Raw genomic sequence first — 19030 nt, forward strand, 5'->3', positions numbered from 1 at the left:
TTCTTTAATTTCCTTTTCTCCCAAGCTTGTTGAATCATACCAACAAATGAAGAGAACAATCTTATTAAAGCAAACTTTTAGATCCTATTCAAAGTAGGTTGTTACTTTTTTCTTTTGCACTCTTTTCCCTTGAGGCTTGATTCCTATTGGGAACTTTCTTCCTTTTGTAAAAACAGAGAATAAATATAAGCTAGAGCACACACACTGTCTCTCAGTAAGCCAGTTTTCAGGTTCCTTGAATGCCAACTGCTCTAGGTAACTAGGTGGGAGAAAAAATTGCAGACGTGGCTCTCTGTATGAAGCTGCGTGGTCCCCCTGAGGCAGAAGGTAAGATCTGACAGTCACCAGGAGCAGAGAGAACTATTTAAATGTAAAAAGAGTTAAATAGATGACAAGACTGAGCCAGGCCTTGGAGAGTGAAAATGACTATCTCTTAAGATAAAAAAAAAGGGTCAGATACTTTTCAATTAAAAATCAATTTTCCTTATAAAAACTATCTTGCAGGCTAGTTTCATTGTATCTGAAAGTTTTAAAGACCTACTCTTGAGTTTTCTAATTCTTAATGACTTGCTTGGATTATTCTTGTGTTCTTGAAATAATTTATTTCGAATAGATACATCATGGTAACTGTCTAGAGCCACAGATTAGTAGTATGAATGATTCACAGTTAACCCAGAATGATTTTACTCTATAAGCAATTGTTCATCTTTTAGGTGTAAAGGAAAAATTTCTTATACTTTGAACGTTAAAGGAAGGAGAGTTTTTATCTATGTATTTCTGTAAATAAGTTACCTTGTGTCTCTATAAATAAGTTTATATTTAAATTAAGATACCATCAGCTGCATATGCAATTTTTTAACCTACTGATGCTTTAGTAAATGTTTCTAATCCTGTCTTCACACTGATTACTGATTTAACTTATGTACTTCATTACCTATTTTTAGCCATTAAATTTCAGGATTCTTATTACATTTACTGGCCTGAGTTAAAGAAATCCCAAACCAGTCAAATACCTGACAGTTAACTTGTTCCATTGGTCTTTCAGAATAAGACTTGAATTTGGGTCTTTGTACAAACCTACTCCTTTTGATTATGCCATACAATTTGTACAGTCCGACGGTTAATAGGGTCAGACACTGGCAAGAACTCAAGTCATGCAATGCACAGCTTCATGCCACTTCTTTGGAAAAATAATGCTTTCCTTTGAATTTTTTGAGGCATCATTAAAAATTAGGATTGTGATTTTTGAAGCTTCAGTTTTGTTTTTTGCTATACTAAGTTGGTTTTTGGTTTTTTGCCTGCTAAGGCGCTGTAATCATGTCCAGCTCTGTGTAACCCTATGGACTGTAGTCCGCCAGGCTCCTCTGTCCATGGGCTTCTTCTGGCAAGAATTCTGGGGTGGGTTGCTGTGCGCTCCTCCAGGGGATCTTCCTGACCTAGGGGTTGAACCCATGTCCCTTATGTCTCCTGCATTGGCAGGCAGGTTCTTTACCATTAGCGCCACCTGGGAAGACCTTTTTGCTGTATACGTTTTTTTAAATCTTAGAGGAAGGGTTGAGTTAGAACATTCTGTGTGTTTGCTGCTCTATAAAACACAGTACAACAGTATTGTGCCTAAGAAGATGTATTTTAGTCAAGATAAATGTGACAGGTTTTGAAAAACCAAACTAGGTATCTGCGTGGTAGCAGGACATTGATTCAAAAAGAAATCTTTGTTTGATTAAAACATTTTTAAAATGTCGTAACTCAAATGTGTGGATTATTCTAAAGCTGTTTTCCTATAGCTTTAAATCCCAAAACACTGAGACCCAGTGATTTTTATCATTTTGAGTGTTTTTTTTTTAATTTTTATTATGAGAAGCTTCAAACTTACCCAGAGATTAAATAGTAGAGGGAACACCCATTATCCATCACTTAATTCAGTTATCAATATTTAGCTGTAGTTGATAAAAGATCAACTTATAGCAAAGGACCAGAATTTCACTAAGGATTTAAAACCATGGAATAGGAAAAATCTTGCCAAATAAATCTTAAGATCTGTGTTTGGATTATAATTTTCTGTGGGGCACCCCATCTTGAATTTGAATGCTTTCCTCTGCACTTCTATAACTATTGCTGCTGCTGCTGCTAAGTCGCTTCAGTCGTGTCCAACTCTGTGCGACCCCATAGACTATAACTAATACTGAAACATAATGAGCTGTGAAATTCAACCATTATCGCTAGCAAGTGTCTTCCAAGTGATTGATGATTTTAAGTAAGTGGGAGGAAGGATCCTAACTTTAGTGGCTTTATTAGTAAAATATGATACTGTCAGCTCATTTTTAAGGGCCCTGTTCTTTTTTTTTTTGTTAATTATGGAATTTGTAGTGGAGGGAGAGGGAGTTTTTTGTTTTTTGGGTTTTTTTTGACAGTGGAGTAGCATCTTGAAGGATAGTTCACTGAGGATACATACACATTAAAGTCATGTTATCTTGTGACTAAATTTATAAATCTGAAGAATAGAATAGGGAATTCCTATGGCATAGTGGTAAAGAATCTGCTTGCAATGCAAGAGACACAGTTTGATCTCTGGGTCGGAAAGACCTCCTGGAGAAGGAAATGGCTACCCACTCTAGTATTTTTGCCTGGACAGTTTCATGGACAGAGGAGCCTGGAGGGCTACAGTCCATGTGGTTGCAAAGAGTTGAACATGACTGAGCACACACACGAAGAATAGAATATGTGATAATTCTGCATTTAAAAACGAGAGATCATAATCTTTTGCCTAAGCTGAGATTCTTAGAATAAAATTAAGGAGACATTTTGGTTTCTGTTATACTTTTTCAGTCTGTTTGATATTTGGTTTTACAGAAAACTCTTTGAAGTAGGCTAGGCCTGAATAGAGGCTAATAATAGACCTTCTGTTGACTATAAAAAGAAAATGTATTTTGTTTCTTTGCACACAAAACAATGGTTTTCCTGTTGAACTTATGTCTGCTGCTTTGAAGAGTATAATTTTTTGATAATAACAAAGAATAGTAGAAACTGTTTTATATGTAATTTATAGGTGATGGTTTTAAATGACCAGTATGCTTTCAGTTTTCAAAAGATAGACAAACATGGATTCATGTTCAACTATGTAGCTGCTGCTACTGCTAAGAACAAAGCACAGATCAGAGCAGTTTTAAAACTGGATAATAAGATCTTTAACCTTTTAAGTTTTTCATGTTGGCTTTTCTACTCTCATTCCTATGGAATATTTCTTACTCTGGAATGGGATTCATAGCTCAAAAACAGGGTTCTATCTAAAACTTGTTTGCTATTTACTTTCCAGTTTGTTCAAGGCCAAAAGCCCAAACGTTTGGCGGGTTTTCCCACTTTACTAGGATGTTATTTAGTATTTTAAGTACAAATCATTTCAGAGTAAACGGTTGGGCATTAGTATTATACTCCCGCAAGTATTTAATTTTAGGATAGAGTTAGGTTGTTAGGATAGATAGAATATTGGAGGAGTGGGTATGATGAGTAAAGAATCAGGCAGTTCCTAAATTATGTAGTTGTTCAGGTAGGAAAACAAAAAGACAGCATAAAAGGACAGCTTCTGTGGGTTTGGTATCTATTTGAACGTAATTTTCATGGAGAATTTATGGCTAAGATCTTTCACATTTTAATCCTGTAATGAAACCTGCTTGTCCACATACAACTTCCAAGTTATGTCTTGAAAGAACATTTATGTCAAGACAAAGCCATCTTACACATGAGTGGTTATGTGAAACCTGAAAATTTGTGGACTTTTATAAGATTTTGCAATGGGAGCATGATGTGCTGGTTTTCAAGATGCAAGACTTGTAATCGCCTTAAGTGATTGCAGTGAGTGTACTAGTGTTTCTCTGGGATTGACCTTACACTTCTAAGTTTAACATTTAGAGAAGAACTTTTTCTTATGGCTCTGTTTTTCATTTAATAGCAACTTATTTTTAATGAAGTATTATACTTTACGCATGTAGTTAGTTTTCTTTGTTAGCTAGAAAGTCCTGTTGTTAACTGAAAAATAGATCATAAAATTGAGATGTGGGACATTATAACAATTTTGAGATAGGTTGCACTTTTTAAATATATAAAGCATTGGTACCTTCTTAGTTAGATTGGTTGTTAGTAAATGATTATTAAGAAGTATTCTTCTTTGCCACCGATTCTTCAAGTTTTAACTACCTAAAACTCTTCTGTAGGTCCAAAGTACAGAGGGAGAAGCTCCTCATGTTCCAACCACTTACCAGCTAGGTCTTAACAAGTCAAAAAGAGGTAAGTAAGCCTGTATTCACTGGTATCTGAGCACATTACCGAAATGTCTTTGGGTGATGTGGAAAAGGGGTTTTTTCATCGGTCAGTGTTTGCAGTGCTTATAAATATAAAAAGAAGATGAAGAACACAGGTGTGCATGCTTCATTATGGTTTGATTGTAGAATCTTTGGTATCTTCCTGAAGACTTTTGTGCTCATAAAGTAATTTTAATTCACTTATCTTGTAATGACCTCCTTGCACAGTTATGTGTATTCTAAATAATGTTTTAGTTCTGCACAAGGGCTAGATGGGAAGTGGTAGAGCAACAAAGTCAGGCCTGCTTTTTACATGCTTATGTTTGAGATGTAGACTTGTATTAGCCACCTCTGGGTTTTCATTACTTAAATCTAGCTCCTAGGTATAATACATGAATGTGCCTCTGGCAGAAAACACCAGTTTCTCAGCGATAGTTAAAGCTAGTTAAATTCAAACTAGATCAAAGGTGAGTTGCTGTAGGTACTGTTCTTCTCTTGAGTTATTAATTATTGACCAAAGACCCTTTGAATCAATTTCTTTCACTTTTAACTTGCAACAAGAAAAACATGTCTGATCATCTTCAAAGTTGTAAAGCTTTGGAGATTTAGGGAGAAAGGAAAGGAGAAGAGAAGTTAAATGACCACTGAAGGTAGGAGTATTTATTTTTAAAACTTCACACATGCTGAACCACCCTGTTTTTTCGTTTTTGTTTTTTTTTAAAGCAAGATTCATATGTGTGTTCCTAGAATAGGAAATTACATGTTCTCTTCTGATCTCTGGAGTGACTCCATATGAAACAATCTGCATATAAATTTTCTTTTTCTATTGCAGTACAGTACTGACAAACAAGATCCCCACTCTCCCTAGGGCACCACAGTTCTGCTCAGACACAAAATGAACTTTACTGCTTAATTTTTTTCCCTTTGTGAGCCCATAAATATATGTGTTCCTGAGCTGTAAGGCAGAGTTCATAGCCATCCAGGAATCTTTGCTTTAGATAGGTAAAGGGATGCATTGGATAAAGCAGCTTGCCCTGTGTCAAAAGGGGGATGAAAACAGTATAATTACCTTAAGATCCTTGAGGAGTAAGCTTCCTGTAGTGGGAAAGATGGAATGTGGTTTGTATTCACATCTGAGTTTCTTCCTCTTGTCTTCTGTAGGAGCTCTTATTTCTGGTGCCATAACTAAAAATGGTAACTCTTTTTTGAATCACATCTTTGTAAATTAACAGTAAAATAGTTTTGTGTATATGCATGAAAGAGGGAGAAAGAACAATAGTGTGTTTTAGTCATTTTTTTTAAAGTAGCCTTCCAAATTTTGATGTGATATGCAAGTATGTTAATCCTAGTGGCAGAATTTGAATCACTGGTAATATATTCATCTCACAAGTTTAGTAAAAGTGCACACAGCGCATGTATAAAAATGCTTCCCACTTTGGTAATAGAATTTCTGAAGCTACAGTAATCTAAATTTCAGATGCAGTCCCAGGATTTACAATAGAGGTTTAGTGACGCAACTCATGTCACAAGTTAACATTCACTGGCATGTTAAGAACAGTCCAATAGTGTCCTTACTGCCAAAGATGTTCAATATTTTCTTTGGCCTAGCAGGGTATGCAGGTGCACTGTTTCTCTGTGATGCTGGATAAATAGAATTGGCACCTTTTGTTTTGTTCTCACTGTAATGTTTGCTTTAACTTCCTAGTTTTTAATTAGAAATAATGTCTTACCTCTTCAGTTAGGACACAAGTCTGTTTCTTTTTAATTCTGCCTTTTTCTTTGGTAAACTATGCTTTTTGTGAAACTGAAATGTCTGACTAAAGAGTCTCAATCGTGATTTATAGTTTACAAAAACGGTTTCACCTACATTCTACTTAGTTTCTGAAGTAACACGGTAAGGTAGGAGAACTATTGTCTCATTTTCTGAGGAGAGGAGTTACTGCTTACGATGATAAAGCCAGGACTTGACCCAGGTCTCCTTGTTCTTTCCACTGCCTGACATCTGCTCTGAAGCCTAAGCAGTCCACACTTGACCTGGTGTGTGTGTGAATTCAGACTGGGCTGACTGCGGAGGGGGCTCTTGGCACGGGCGGTGCTGCACGGTGGCCAAGACGACTCAGGGGAGAGAACCGGAGGGAAGCTGGTCAGGGCTTCCTGGGCTCTTTGGCAGCTGCCCTTTGCCCAAGCAGATTGGGCAGTTTCACCTCTAAATCCTCTAAGCAACTGTTGAAGTCTGTTGTTGCTTTATGGAGATAACTTTATGGAGATTGATTAATTCAGCAAATACGTTTTTATTGTTGGCTTGCTCTAGTTACTTGGGATACAAACAGGAATAAATAAGGTTCCTGTTTTCAGAATACTGACAATCTAGTTTTTCTTTTTAAAAAGGTATGCAAACATACAATTATGGTGATGACTCCTGTGGCATGTTAATCATTTTCTCGGATAATGTACTGCATAATTAGTACCTGTAGTAACAGCTTACTCTAATTCAGTTTCACAGTTATTACAATTTACCTAAACTTATCAAGATATGGATCAGTTCCTTATATTATACAATTTTTTTGACTTCAAAACATTACAGAATTATTTTACATTTTTAATGGGAAAAATATTATTCCATTTCATGTTGCTCCAGGTTGAACCTAAGGTAATTAGAATATTTTTCAAAGTCAGGCAACCAATAATTAATTTTGGATTTTATTCAAACATATTATGGAGTACTTCCTGTCATTCAAATCTTAAATGAATGTGGACTTGGTAAACACAGAGTATTTAGCCTATTGCTTCTGCAGAACTTGACTGTGTCATGAAATGTCATCCTCAGTAAATGTAACAGCTGTAAAGTCTCCCCTACTATGGTGCTCACAGTGTAACTGGGCATGTAATCATGCCTACTGTGCTTAGTTGGCTTTTTTAGTTACTTAAAAAAATTTTTTTTAGCTTATACTAACCAGGAATGATAAAAATTAACAATATTACCTTCTAGTTGAACCTATGTGATTTTCATTCAGCTAAGAAATAATTGTTTCATAACTTACAAATGTTTGCAGCATTTGAAACATCAGAGACATTTAAGTTTTCTTGCATATAAATTATTAATTTGTTGGCCTTAATTGTATTTTTATTTTCTTATTGGGAAGGTAATAGGTGTTTTTAAATACATAGAATTTTATGTATTTATTTTCGGTCATGCTGGGCCTTTGTTGCCACACACAGGCCTTCCCTAGGTGTGGCGAGCAGGGGCTGCCTTATAGCGATGGTGCGTGGGCCTCTCACCCCACTGGCCTCGCTCGTTGTGGAGCACAGGCTGTAGATGCACAGGCTCCAGGGGTGTGGCACATGGGCTCTAGTCACAGACTGCGTAGTTGTGGCCCGTGGCCAAGCTGCTCCGTGGCGTGTGGGGCCCTTGTGGACCAGGCCTCACACTGTCTCCTGCATTAGCAGGTGGACTCTTTACCACTGAGCACCAAGGAAGCCCGTACATGTTTTATACACTGCACTTAAACTTCTGATTTCACCTAAGTGTCTTTACATATTTTACATAATGAAAATGGTTTATTTGGGACTTTAATTTTTATTAGAGCCATTTTTCATTTCAGCAGGTTGTTCTCCAAGGATAAGACCAAAATACATGATAATTAGAGCTTAATTTGCAACACTGAGAATTTCTGATGTGATTCAGTTTTATTTGAATTCAGGTCACTTCCTATGCTTTGAAGCCACAATTTGGCATAAGTAATGCATACTTTTCTCAGAAAGAGTCACTGTTGTGTACCATGTATCTTTTGGAAATCATGTAATAAAGGTACTCACCGAAGTCCTATGTAGCAGTTTTGTATAACTGCATTTCTTTTTTGGTAGATCAATTATTACGTACTGCAAGTCAGCACTCTGATAGCAGTGGTTTTGCTGAAGATTCGACAGACTGCCTCTCACTTAATCATCTTCAGGTAATATTTCCTATCATAGTAGGCGTTATGATTAACTTCTTTATATTTAGGTGATTTTTCATTGTCTATATATTCAAGAGAATCTGTGCAATATTTATTTTTCAAATGATAGCATCTGTATCCTAGAGTTTTAGTCTTATTATCTGAGCATTTGTCTATAAATGTTAAGTTACACTAATTATTCATCTTTCTCTGACTGAATATTTAAAAACAACAACCAAAAAAGCTTCTTCATTTTTGAACCACCAATAAACAGAGTATTTTAATCCTTAACCTATTTTATTTTTTTTTTTAATTTTCTATCATCATTGTATTTCAATGAGAGAAAATGAAAGTGGTAGTCAGTCAGTCTTGTCTAACTCTTTGCTGCCACATGGATTTGCCAGACTCCTCTGTCCATGGAATCTTCCAGGCAGGAATACTTAAGTGGGTAGCCATTCTTTTTTCCAGGGGATCTTCCCTACCCAGGGCTCGAACCCAGGTCTCCAGAATTGTAGGCAGATTCTTTACAATTTGTGCCTGTATTTCAGTATTTTATAATAATTAATTAATAACTAACTAAAACTGTGGTTTCATAGCTTGCTCAATATTACTTGACTTTTATGCTATAGTGTGTTAGCAAAGACAGGCATGTCTTAAACTGTTCTCAAGGAACTTATAGTTTATGTGTGCAGTACATAATGTACATGAAAAGTGTTTTAAACATATGTAAGGAAATTTTAAAGAAAACTGGAATAAGAGAAAAAAAGAACCTAAAAAAGTACCTTAGAAACAGCATTTAAGGAGTAGACAGTGAGAAGTTTCTAAGGAGACTAAGAATAATCCAGCAGGCATAAAAATTGAGAGATGGAGGAGAAACTTTTAAAAGGAGAGCTGTAGCCATTGGAGTGAAAAGATAAAAATTTGTTTAATTCTGAAATTGAGTACTTAAGTGAGTAGTTCTGATGCATTGAATGAGAAGTGTGATTGGAGAGTAAATCAGTGACAGAGAAGATATGAATTATGTTCTTTTTTCAAATAAGGATGATAGCTAAGGATTACAAGTCTTTTTGTCTTTTTTATACAATAATGATTTAGGAAAGTTGTTTGGCTAAGAGAAGGCTAAGAGAAAGAGAGCTTGATGCAGAAAAGTCTGGGATGAACCTGGAGAAATACCCTAACCTTTGAGAGGAGGTGGTCAGAAGTATAGATTGGACGGATTCGCTTTGAAAAAAGACACAGTTTTCTTTCAGAATGGAGAGGAGGGAATGATGGGGTAAGGTACAGGGAAGTTTGTAGGTATTGAGGAAGAGGTTAAGACATTTTTGTCTGTTTTCTCTGAGTCAGTGTCATATGTTGGAAGGAATGGAGTGCTTATTTGCCCCGTCATGTCCGACTCTTTGCAGCCTCGTGCAGTGTAGTCCGCTAGGTTCCTCTGTCCGTGAAATTTTTCAGGCAAGGTTACTGGAGTGGGTTTCCATTTCCTCTTCCAAGAAGGAAAGGAGATGGGTGTTGAAAGGGGGTATTTAAGGAAATTAGTAAAGATCTGGAATAATCTTTGTGAGAAAGCAGAGTTGTTGTTGATCAAGGACACTGAGAGCAGTTTAGAGCAGCACCAGGGCCAAAACCAAGGTGGGAGACCCTGAAAGTGAAGAAGCCTCACAGCAGTTTGGTATTTTGTTAATGCTACTACTTATTTGAGTTCCCCATCCTTCTACCTGTTTTCCTTTCACAGGTTCATGAGTCCTTGCAGGCCATGGGGAGTAGTGCAGATAGCTGCGACAGTGAGACAACAGTCACATCATTTGGTGAAGACCTTGTCACACCAACAGTGCAAGACCAGTCTTATTTTAATGAATCAGAGGAGGAGTCTCTTACGTGTCCTCAGATGGAAAGAGAAAAGGCAGCAACAGTTGCTGAGAAAAGGTCAGATGGCCAGGATTCCCTCCTGTGCCAGACTGTTGAGAACATAGGGCATCAGCAGTCCACCTGGAGTGCAGGGGATCACGCTACTGAAATTACTGAAAGGAAAGAGGATGTGTCTCCAGCACAGTCTGTGGAATTACTAAGGGAAGCAAGTGCTGAAAGTGATGTGGATAAAAGCAGCGAATGTGAATTTGTCCAGTATACCACCCACCATATTCTTAAATCATTGGCTTCTATTGAAGCTAAATGTGGTGAGAAAGGGGCTGAAAATACAACGGGGTCTCCCTCTTCTGTGGACAGAGTTAATACAGCTTTACAAAGAGCGCAAATGAAGGTTTGTAGTCTGTCTAATCAAAGAGTGGGGCGTAGTTTGATAAAGTCAAAAGATCTGTTAAAACAGGGGTACCTGTTTGCAAAAGCTGGCTATCCTCTAAGGAGGTCTCAGTCTTTACCAACCACCTTGCTGAGCCCAGTAAGGGTTGTGTCATCTGTCAATGTCCGGTTGTCCCCTGGAAAAGAGACCAGATGCAGTCCACCATCCTTCACCTACAAGTATACACAGGAGGAGGAACAGAGATTAGAGAAAGAAGTGACTGAGCATGATGGTCAGTCTTCTGTCAAATCCACTATTTTCATCTCTCCGACGTCTGGGAAGAAAGAAGCCAATGCCCCGAGTGAGGTGACGCGGCTGGAGGAGTGCCATCAGCGGAGGACTCCGGCCTGCTCGCTGCCTGCTCCAGCGCCTGTATCTCAGTCCACCTGCTCCCTTCACTCTCTCCACTCGGAGTGGCAGGAAAGGCACCTGTGTGAACACATGAGAACTCTGAGCACTCACAGTGTTCCCAGTGTAGCAGGCGCCACCTGCAGTGCCTTCCCGTGCCCTCTCGGATGTCCTTACTCACACAGACATGCTGCCTCCCCTTACCGAGCGTGCTCTGTGAACCCCCCTTCTGCCATCGAGATGCAGTTGCGAAGAGTGTTGCATGATATTAGAAACTCACTGCAGAATCTTTCCCAGGTATGAAACCAAGTTTATCTTTCTTACTCTTGTTTTCTTTTATTGGTCTGAGTACCTCGTAATTCACTGGAAAGCTAGGAGCCATCAGACATGAATCACCTCAGCCTCATTTTCCTACATCCTTAAATTTATCTGTACTTTCCCCCCCTCCACCCCCCGACCCCCGCCCCAGCCTCTTCCTTCCTAGCTCAAGGAAAAAGCTGTAACTAATTCTGAACAAGGTGAATGTCTCTGTTCACAGTCTCCTTCCCTTCTGGAGAGGAGATTTTGTTTTTTTAGGTGTCCTCCTTTCTTTAGCCTTTTTGTCTCTGTCTTAGTCAAGTTGTCTTTGTCATTAAAAAAGAAAACTTCTCAAGCGCCGTCTGTCCTTTTCTCTTCCATCTGACAGTGTTCACCACTTCTTTCTAAGTTTTCCTCCCTTGGCTTGTGTGGCCGTGTGTTCTCCTGGTTCCACTCGTTGCTCTCTGACTAAGCTTTTCCTTCATCTGCTGACTCCTGATGCTGGTCTCCTGGTACAGAATTAGTCTGCTTCCACTGGGTTAAAAGAAGAGAAAAAAATCAGGTAAACGTGTGGATCTAGTCTATATGTCTTGTCACTTTTAAAGTCCCTGCTCTCAGATTTGTTAGTGGGATGGGAACAATTTCCAAAATAAGTTTTGAGAAGTAAATTGTTGGTTTGCCTTTCACATTTCCTTTCTAAATCTCTTCCTGAGCTACTTAGATTAGGCAGTTGAGGAATGAAGAAAATGACAGTGTAATGTAATGAACGGGGTGTTCAGCTAAGAGTCGAGAAGCCTAGAGTGTATATGATACGTTCCTTTTCATGATGATGTAGTAGACAGGAAGCCCCTTTGACAGTAAAAATGAAAGTTGGAAACCTTTCAAGTTATGTAGTAAAACACACTTTTAAGTAGCGATTTTATCCTCATGATGATTGTCTTCTACTAATGATTTTCAGTCTAACCAGAAAGTGGGTGTCTCTCTTTCCTCCTTACAAAATGTAGTTCTGTCTACAAATGAGAAATTAACCTTTGAGCTGCAGTTACGGGAAGCTGGGGATTCCCAGGGTCCTGTCCACCTACACCTTCATGTTCCACCTGCCTAGACCAGCTTGTTCTGCTCGAGATGTGGTTTTCTCTTCAGTGTTCATGAGTGACTCCGCTGATTTCCCCATCCTCACTCCACCCCACCTCAGGAGACAGGTGCTGTGTATCTCCTGGCCTCTGCCTGTGTCTCCAGGCCCATTCCCTGTGAGCATGCTCCACATAACATGCAGGCTCCTGCCTAGGTGTGTGTCCCTAGCTGTCTGTTTTTTTTTTTTTTACACATGCCACATTTTTTTTTAACCTGGGATGGCCTGCCCTTGCCTTTCTTCACCTGACTAAGTCCTGTTTACTGTTAAGATACAGCTCAAGTGTCACCACTGTCGAAAACACTTAACCTAATCTGGATTTTTGATTGTTTTCATCATAGCAGTCCCCACACCAACCCCAAACCTAATCTGGATTTTTGATTGTTTTCATCATAGCAGTCCCCACACCAACCCCAACCAATATTATGTATATATTTCTACTTCTGTTTTCTCCTTGTTTCTTCCTCTGTGAGAATGCTTGAAGGCTGGGAATGCCTTCTATCTTCCTTTTATCTTTTTCACTACCTAAGGGGTGCATAGTAGATACTCAGATATCTAAGAGTGAATGTGGTGATTGCTTGCTACTTTCTTCAGCCAAGTCAGTCGTTTCTGTCATCTCAGAATGACATTTGCTATTGCTTCTGTATTTCTGAGTTTTGTTTTTATTTTTCTACTTTCTCAAGGCAAGAAGGAGGTCCTGTAAGACATATTAATAGATTTAAACTATATGTGTTCCTTTGCCTCTTTCCTGTTCCAAATACACTGACTTATAACTACAACAGATAGGAGTAGTAGGTGGTACTGGTGACTGATTTATCTGATTTTGGCGTACAACATGAAGTGGTTTTAGGTTTTGTTTTATGCCCCAAAGAGAAACATATGTACTCCCCAAATTCTGCCTTTTTAACACCTTAGATGATGTGGAAGTAGTCACTTTAACATTGCTTTCTAATCAGACTTTCACTCTTTTGAAGTACCCTATGATGAGAGGACCTGATCTTGCTGCTGCTCCGTATAGTACTCAGAAATCATCTGTTCTACCTCTTTATGAAGTAAGTTGTTACTTAAATCCTTGTGTTACAGAATAATTTGTGTGATTTAGAAGTTAATGCTCTTATATTGCATTTTAGAATACTTTCCAGGAGCTCCAAGTAATGAGGCGGAGTCTGAATTTGTTTAGAACGCAAATGATGGATTTAGAATTGGCAATGCTGCGTCAGCAAACCATGGTTTATCATCATATGACTGAGGAGGAAAGGTAACAGTTCATATGTCTTAATGTTGACTTAAAATATTTTTCATTCTAAAAAGCATTTTAACTTTTTTTTTTCTTGGAAGCTGACTTTTATTTATACTGCTGTGTACCCTTTATCTAGTCTGTGAACCATTGTAAATAAAATTGGGCACAATGTTTTGCTAAGTAAACTTCTCTGTCTTCGCTGAACTGAGGAAGACAGTGGTTGGAATCTGTTTCTTATTGTCTGGAATATTTGTGATGGAAGCTAGAGGAAGAAAAAGCAGTTATAATGGTTATACTCATTGCAGACGCTGTTGTGCTAATCTATAGAACTTGGAGTTTCAGTAACTTCCAAAAGCTTGTGAGAGTTGTGACACTGAGTTTCCTACTAATAGGTATGAAGTTGATCAGCTGCAGAGTTTGAGAAATTCAGTCCGAATGGAACTCCAGGACCTGGAGCTGCAGCTGGAGGAGCGCCTGCTGGGGCTGGAGGAGCAGCTCCGCCCTGTGCACTTGCCGTCAGCCTTCCGCCCCTCCGCACTCATGGTATGCTTCCTCGGGTTGTCACGGTTTTTTCACTCAGAACTTGTTAATAGTGTTCCACACAATTTAGGACAAATGCCTTAATTTAAAAACAACATATTTTAAAAATGGCATTAGAGACATGCCGTGTTTAATGAGTCTTTCTGACAAATCAATGGAATGTGTAAGTTGTGGTTAACTTCTTAAATATTTAGCATATTTATATATATATAAATATATTGAAAAATCGTAATTTAATAATAGAGAATAAAGAGCAATGCAAAAATTTAAGGATTTTAAAGGAAAAATGATAGTAGGTTAGCATATGACTAATTTAGATGTTACTCATTGTGTATAACTGAAGAACACACACATATGTATTTCATGTAACCTTTTCCCCCACCCTTTCTTGCCTTTGAAAAAATACTGTTCCCTTTACATTTTTCCTTTATTTTGGATCTTTTCCATTCTGTATGTTTTTTGAGGAATCAAATAAGATCTTTGTAAAAGCAGAAAAACCTGTATACAAACAAAAATAGAGACAAACACTCTCTCTCTCTATTTTGTACCACTATTCTTACTCCTAATGTTCCTTTTCATGCAATCTGAACTTCAACAATTGTATTCTTATTTTTGCCAAAATCTTTCAGTTGTAGAATATATTGTTTTGAAATGTTGAAACAGTGAATTCTTCTCTTTGTTAATTGAACATAACTGATTTTGTTAAAAACAATTGCATGAACACACACGTATATATGCACACATAGCAAGTAGAGTAAGAATGTGTGTGTGTGTGTATATGTATATGATAGCACAGACTATGCATATCTTGTCAATGAATATCTCATCGGCAGTTTTGATCTATTTCATCTCATCAACAGTTTTGATCTATTATTCTGAGAAATGTGCATTGGTGAGATCAGAGAATCAGAACATCTTCTATGCAACCTTCAGTCACAGTAACACATTTTATAGGATCCTGTGACAGCTGAGGCTGACTTTTGTGACATAAAGGACTGCTTTAGAGCAAAAATAATTAGCTCATTTTATTATAAAGCACTTGCAATTTGAAAAAACTACACACAGAAACACACACATATATCACATATATATATATTGTTTTGCTTTTTCAGGGAATGTGTGGCAGTAGAAGCGCTGATAACTTGTCATGCCCTTCTCCATTGAATGTAATGGAACCAGTAAGCCTCTTTCCTTTTAAATCACTGGGGAAGGGAATGATATCATATTTAATAAACACACAGTTTTCCTAATGTAGATGAAAAAAAATTTAAATACACAATTTGATAAGTTAGTTAATTTGATTAGAAGTGAGTCTGGCACTTCTTGAAGTCTGTTGCCATCTTTGGCCACTAGAAAGCCAGTTAATTGCAATAATGATTTATCTTCATGGCCTAAAGGAAATAATGCATCATAAAAAGTAATTTATATTTCAGGAAATGTGCTTTCGCAGTCTGATTCCAGGTTCTTTAGGTAATTGGATCTTTAAGATGACTACATTTTGAACAAAGATTGATTTTTATTGTATTTTAAATGAATTAGTTCATTTGAGGGCATTATGAGTTTTTTTTACTGGTTACTTTTCTTTGTAAGTAATTTGGACACCCATGTAGAACCAAGTAAAATTTCATCCAGCTATAGCCTAGTTAAATATTTTATGGCTTGATCTCACTGCAAATTTTAATTTTTCTTGCTGTTTTTGCAAATGAAATTGAGTAGTAACTAAATGAGTGCATTTGAATCATGTCTCTACAAGTTAAATGATTTGGGGCAGCATCGAGGATATTAATCTTCTTTTAACTATGAATATTAATTTAAAGAGAGAAGAATTACAGTTTTTCTGATCTCTAGGTCACTGAACTGATGCGGGAACAGTCATACCTAAAGTCTGAATTGGGCCTGGGCCATGGAGAAATGGGATTTGAAATTCCTCCTGGAGAAAGCTCAGAATCTGTTTTTTCCCAAGCAACATCAGAGTCATCGTCCGTATGTTCTGGTCCCTCTCATGCCAGTAGAAGAACTGGAGTACCTCCTATTGACTCAGTGGGCAAACCCAAAACCCATCTGGTACCAAGCAAGAAATTATTCCGAGCATCAGTGGCCCTAACACCAACTGCTCCTTCTAGAACAGGCTCTGTGCAGACACCTCCAGATGTGGAAAGTTCTGAGGAAGCTGGAGCAACTGAAGAAACCTCAGAAGCTGTAGGACCTAAATCTGAAGTGGAGGAAGAACAGGGAAAAGTCTCGTTATTGCCAGCTGCTGAGGAAGTGCATAAAAATGTGGAGCAAGATGAGTTACAGCAAGTCATAAGGGAGGTGAGTAAAATCTATGCTTAATTAATTTGTTTTGAATAGGTTTTATTTTAACATTAATTATTTGTAAGGTACTCCTTTGATTCACTGTATTCAGTAATTTTCCCATTGATCTAGCTCGTGTCTATTATGTTTGTAATGCTGTTTCTGCAAATTTCATACTCCCATGTGAAGTAATTGCAATTCTCTATATTCACTCTGGTGAAGAAGGTATGTGCGGGTTTCAGAATAGGTGAACATGTGACGAGGACTTTAGACCTCTGTTTCCACCTTTGTAAAATTAAGGATTATAATTTAGATCTCTTCCAAGATTAAAATCTGCCATTTTATAATGTCAGTTGAGATTTTAAGAAGTATGAAGCATTTAATCTATTTGGTTTAGTGAGTAGAGACCTATAGAAATTATGTAAGTCATTCAAAGATAGAAATATAGAATTAAAGTTTACCTTGTGTGGTTAGCAGTATGCAGACCTGAAACATTTAGCAATAGTTCTAGGTTACCGAAAGGACTGCAGAAACTTAGGAGGACTAGTAATCAAAGGCAAAATGTTTCAGAAATTAGTAAAATAGTTGCTTTTGACACCAGGATCAGACAGTAAGGAACAGTATGGATATCATTTAAAAAAGGAAACTGCTATAGGTACATATTTATGTATGACTTTGTTTTTTCCTTTTCTCAAATTACATTGTGTCTTCGGATGCAAAATTCAGTAGAATGCATAAGATAAAAATTACACGTGTTGAATTTATTTTTTTCATTCTGTCCCTGTCTTAAGAATAACTCTGAGGAAGAACTGTAATTATTCATAGTTCTTTCCAACTGGGATACTAAAATCCATGATAAAAAGGATCATTCATTCTTTCCATTAGTAAAAAGAATAGCCTACTGTGTTTTTAAAAAAAATGGTTTACAAGTGTCTTAATGAGTACCTGCTCTGTAAAGGAGAAAAGAAAAATGGATGTAAGACCATGAAATCCTTAAGCTTAAAGTCTAGTAGGAAGGTAAATAGAACTAACTCAGGGAACAGTTGAAAAATCATACAGAAAAGCATTTAGTATAATGTATTGAGAAGTAAGGATTTAGAAATGGAAAATACTGAAATGAACCAGAGAAATAAGAGTCAGTGGCTCCTTTTTAATCTTTGTACTTCCAATAAATTCAGTGATGTGAATGTAACACATTTTTAGAATTAATTTGTGAGTAACATTGAACAAATTTTTAGTGGTTATAGGTCAAGAATGGTGGCAGCAATTCGCAGCAACATGCATGGACCTAGAGATTGTCATACTGAGTGATTAAGTCAGAGAAGGAGAAATACAGGATGACATCCCTTGTATGTGGAATCTATAAAGAAATGATACAATTGAACTTACTTACAAACAGAGAGAGACTTGCAGACTTAGAGAACTGAACTTATGGTTGGCAGGGGGAAGGGAGAGGGGGATAGTTAGGAAGTTTAGGATGGACATGGACACCTTGCTATATTTAAAATGGTAACTTTGTAGCACATGGAACTCTGCTCAATGTTATGTGGCAGCCTGGATGAAAAGTGGATACATGTATATATATGGCTGAGTCCTTTCACTCTTCATCTGAAATTCACGACATTGCTAATGGGCTATACCCAGTACAAAATTAATTTTTTTTTTTTTTTTAAGAATGGTGGCAACATACCAAAATGTTTTTTTCAAATGAGCCATTGCTCCTCTGGGTCCAAAGATTAGTGTATGTATGAGGTGCCATCATTTACAGCTGCATAACAGTAGCTTGAGAAGTACCTTGAAAATAAAGTCAGTTTTGCTTTATATGACATTAATATATGCATTCCTAAAAATCACGCTATGCAGATTTGTGTAGTAAAAACTACAGAGCTCATGGGGAAAATAGTATTAGAAGCATAACATTCAAAACTTTTGTCAGTGACAGATTTTTGAAAAGATGAAAACCTAATAAAAACCCTAACACTGTTTTGTTAAGAAATAAATGCTACAATAGTGTGACACTGCCTTGAAAAAGACCTGAAATTTGCTTCTGGAATTGGATTTTGGAAGGGCTGCAAAATAAGTTACTTGTGAGTTACTGTGATGTGGTAGAGGGGGGTGATAATGAAATCTAACAGAAATTGTAATGCCAGGTGCAGACAGGTGTGCTTCACAACACAGTGAACTAAGACATCTGGTAGCTGTTCAGTGTTTGCGCATGTTGGGTGCTCTGTTCCTAGGTTCAGCTGGCATTCAGACAAGTTAACACTTAAAAAACAAGCATTCTGTCAATAGCAGAAGACACTGCATGTATGTAATTTCTTTTCATGACGTGAATTACCAACTTGAAATTTAAAAGATCTTAATTCTATAAATTTATTTGTCCTATAAATGTAATTATTTTGTAGGTTGGTTGTATCTGGCTACTCTTTAGCAGGCTCTGTACATCCACCTTGCTCAGTTAGTTAGGTGTGACTGATGGTGTTTCACGTCAAAGATCAATTTTTGAGTAGAACTAAGTAATTATTTTTCTTCATAATGTATTTGTTAACTGAGGAAATCAGTTTTAAGGTACTCCCTTGACACAAAATGTGGTATTTTTGTTCCCTTTAGCTTGCTTTGGTTTGAAAAACTTCCTTGGAAACTGGACTTTAT

The 19030-nt window shown here is 37.3% G+C and overlaps 1 protein-coding gene across 14 annotated transcripts in view; it reads left to right on the forward strand.

The window, feature by feature from the left end:
• The window catches only part of ITPRID2 (ITPR interacting domain containing 2), a 97045-nt gene that overhangs the window by 71371 nt on the left and 6644 nt on the right, over nt 1-19030 (forward strand). For 7 of the 14 annotated variants that reach the window (XM_086361268.1, XM_086361260.1, XM_086361244.1 and 4 more), the window contains 8 exons: nt 4209-4281; nt 8160-8248; nt 9963-11171; nt 13278-13355; nt 13434-13561; nt 13936-14086; nt 15196-15261; nt 15932-16396. In XM_086361268.1, coding sequence (XP_086217394.1) covers nt 4209-4281; nt 8160-8248; nt 9963-11171; nt 13278-13355; nt 13434-13561; nt 13936-14086; nt 15196-15261; nt 15932-16396 — 2259 coding nt within the window. The remainder of the gene's footprint in view (nt 1-4208; nt 4282-8159; nt 8249-9962; nt 11172-13277; nt 13356-13433; nt 13562-13935; nt 14087-15195; nt 15262-15931; nt 16397-19030) is intronic. The other 7 variants (XM_086361314.1, XM_086361333.1, XM_086361306.1 and 4 more) reach the window with 2 other exon arrangements.

The sequence above is a fragment of the Bos grunniens genome, chromosome 2 (genome assembly GCF_055505025.1).
Source record: "Bos grunniens cultivar Pamir isolate PY7600 chromosome 2, Bosgru_T2T1.0, whole genome shotgun sequence".
Lineage (NCBI taxonomy): Eukaryota > Metazoa > Chordata > Mammalia > Artiodactyla > Bovidae > Bos > Bos grunniens.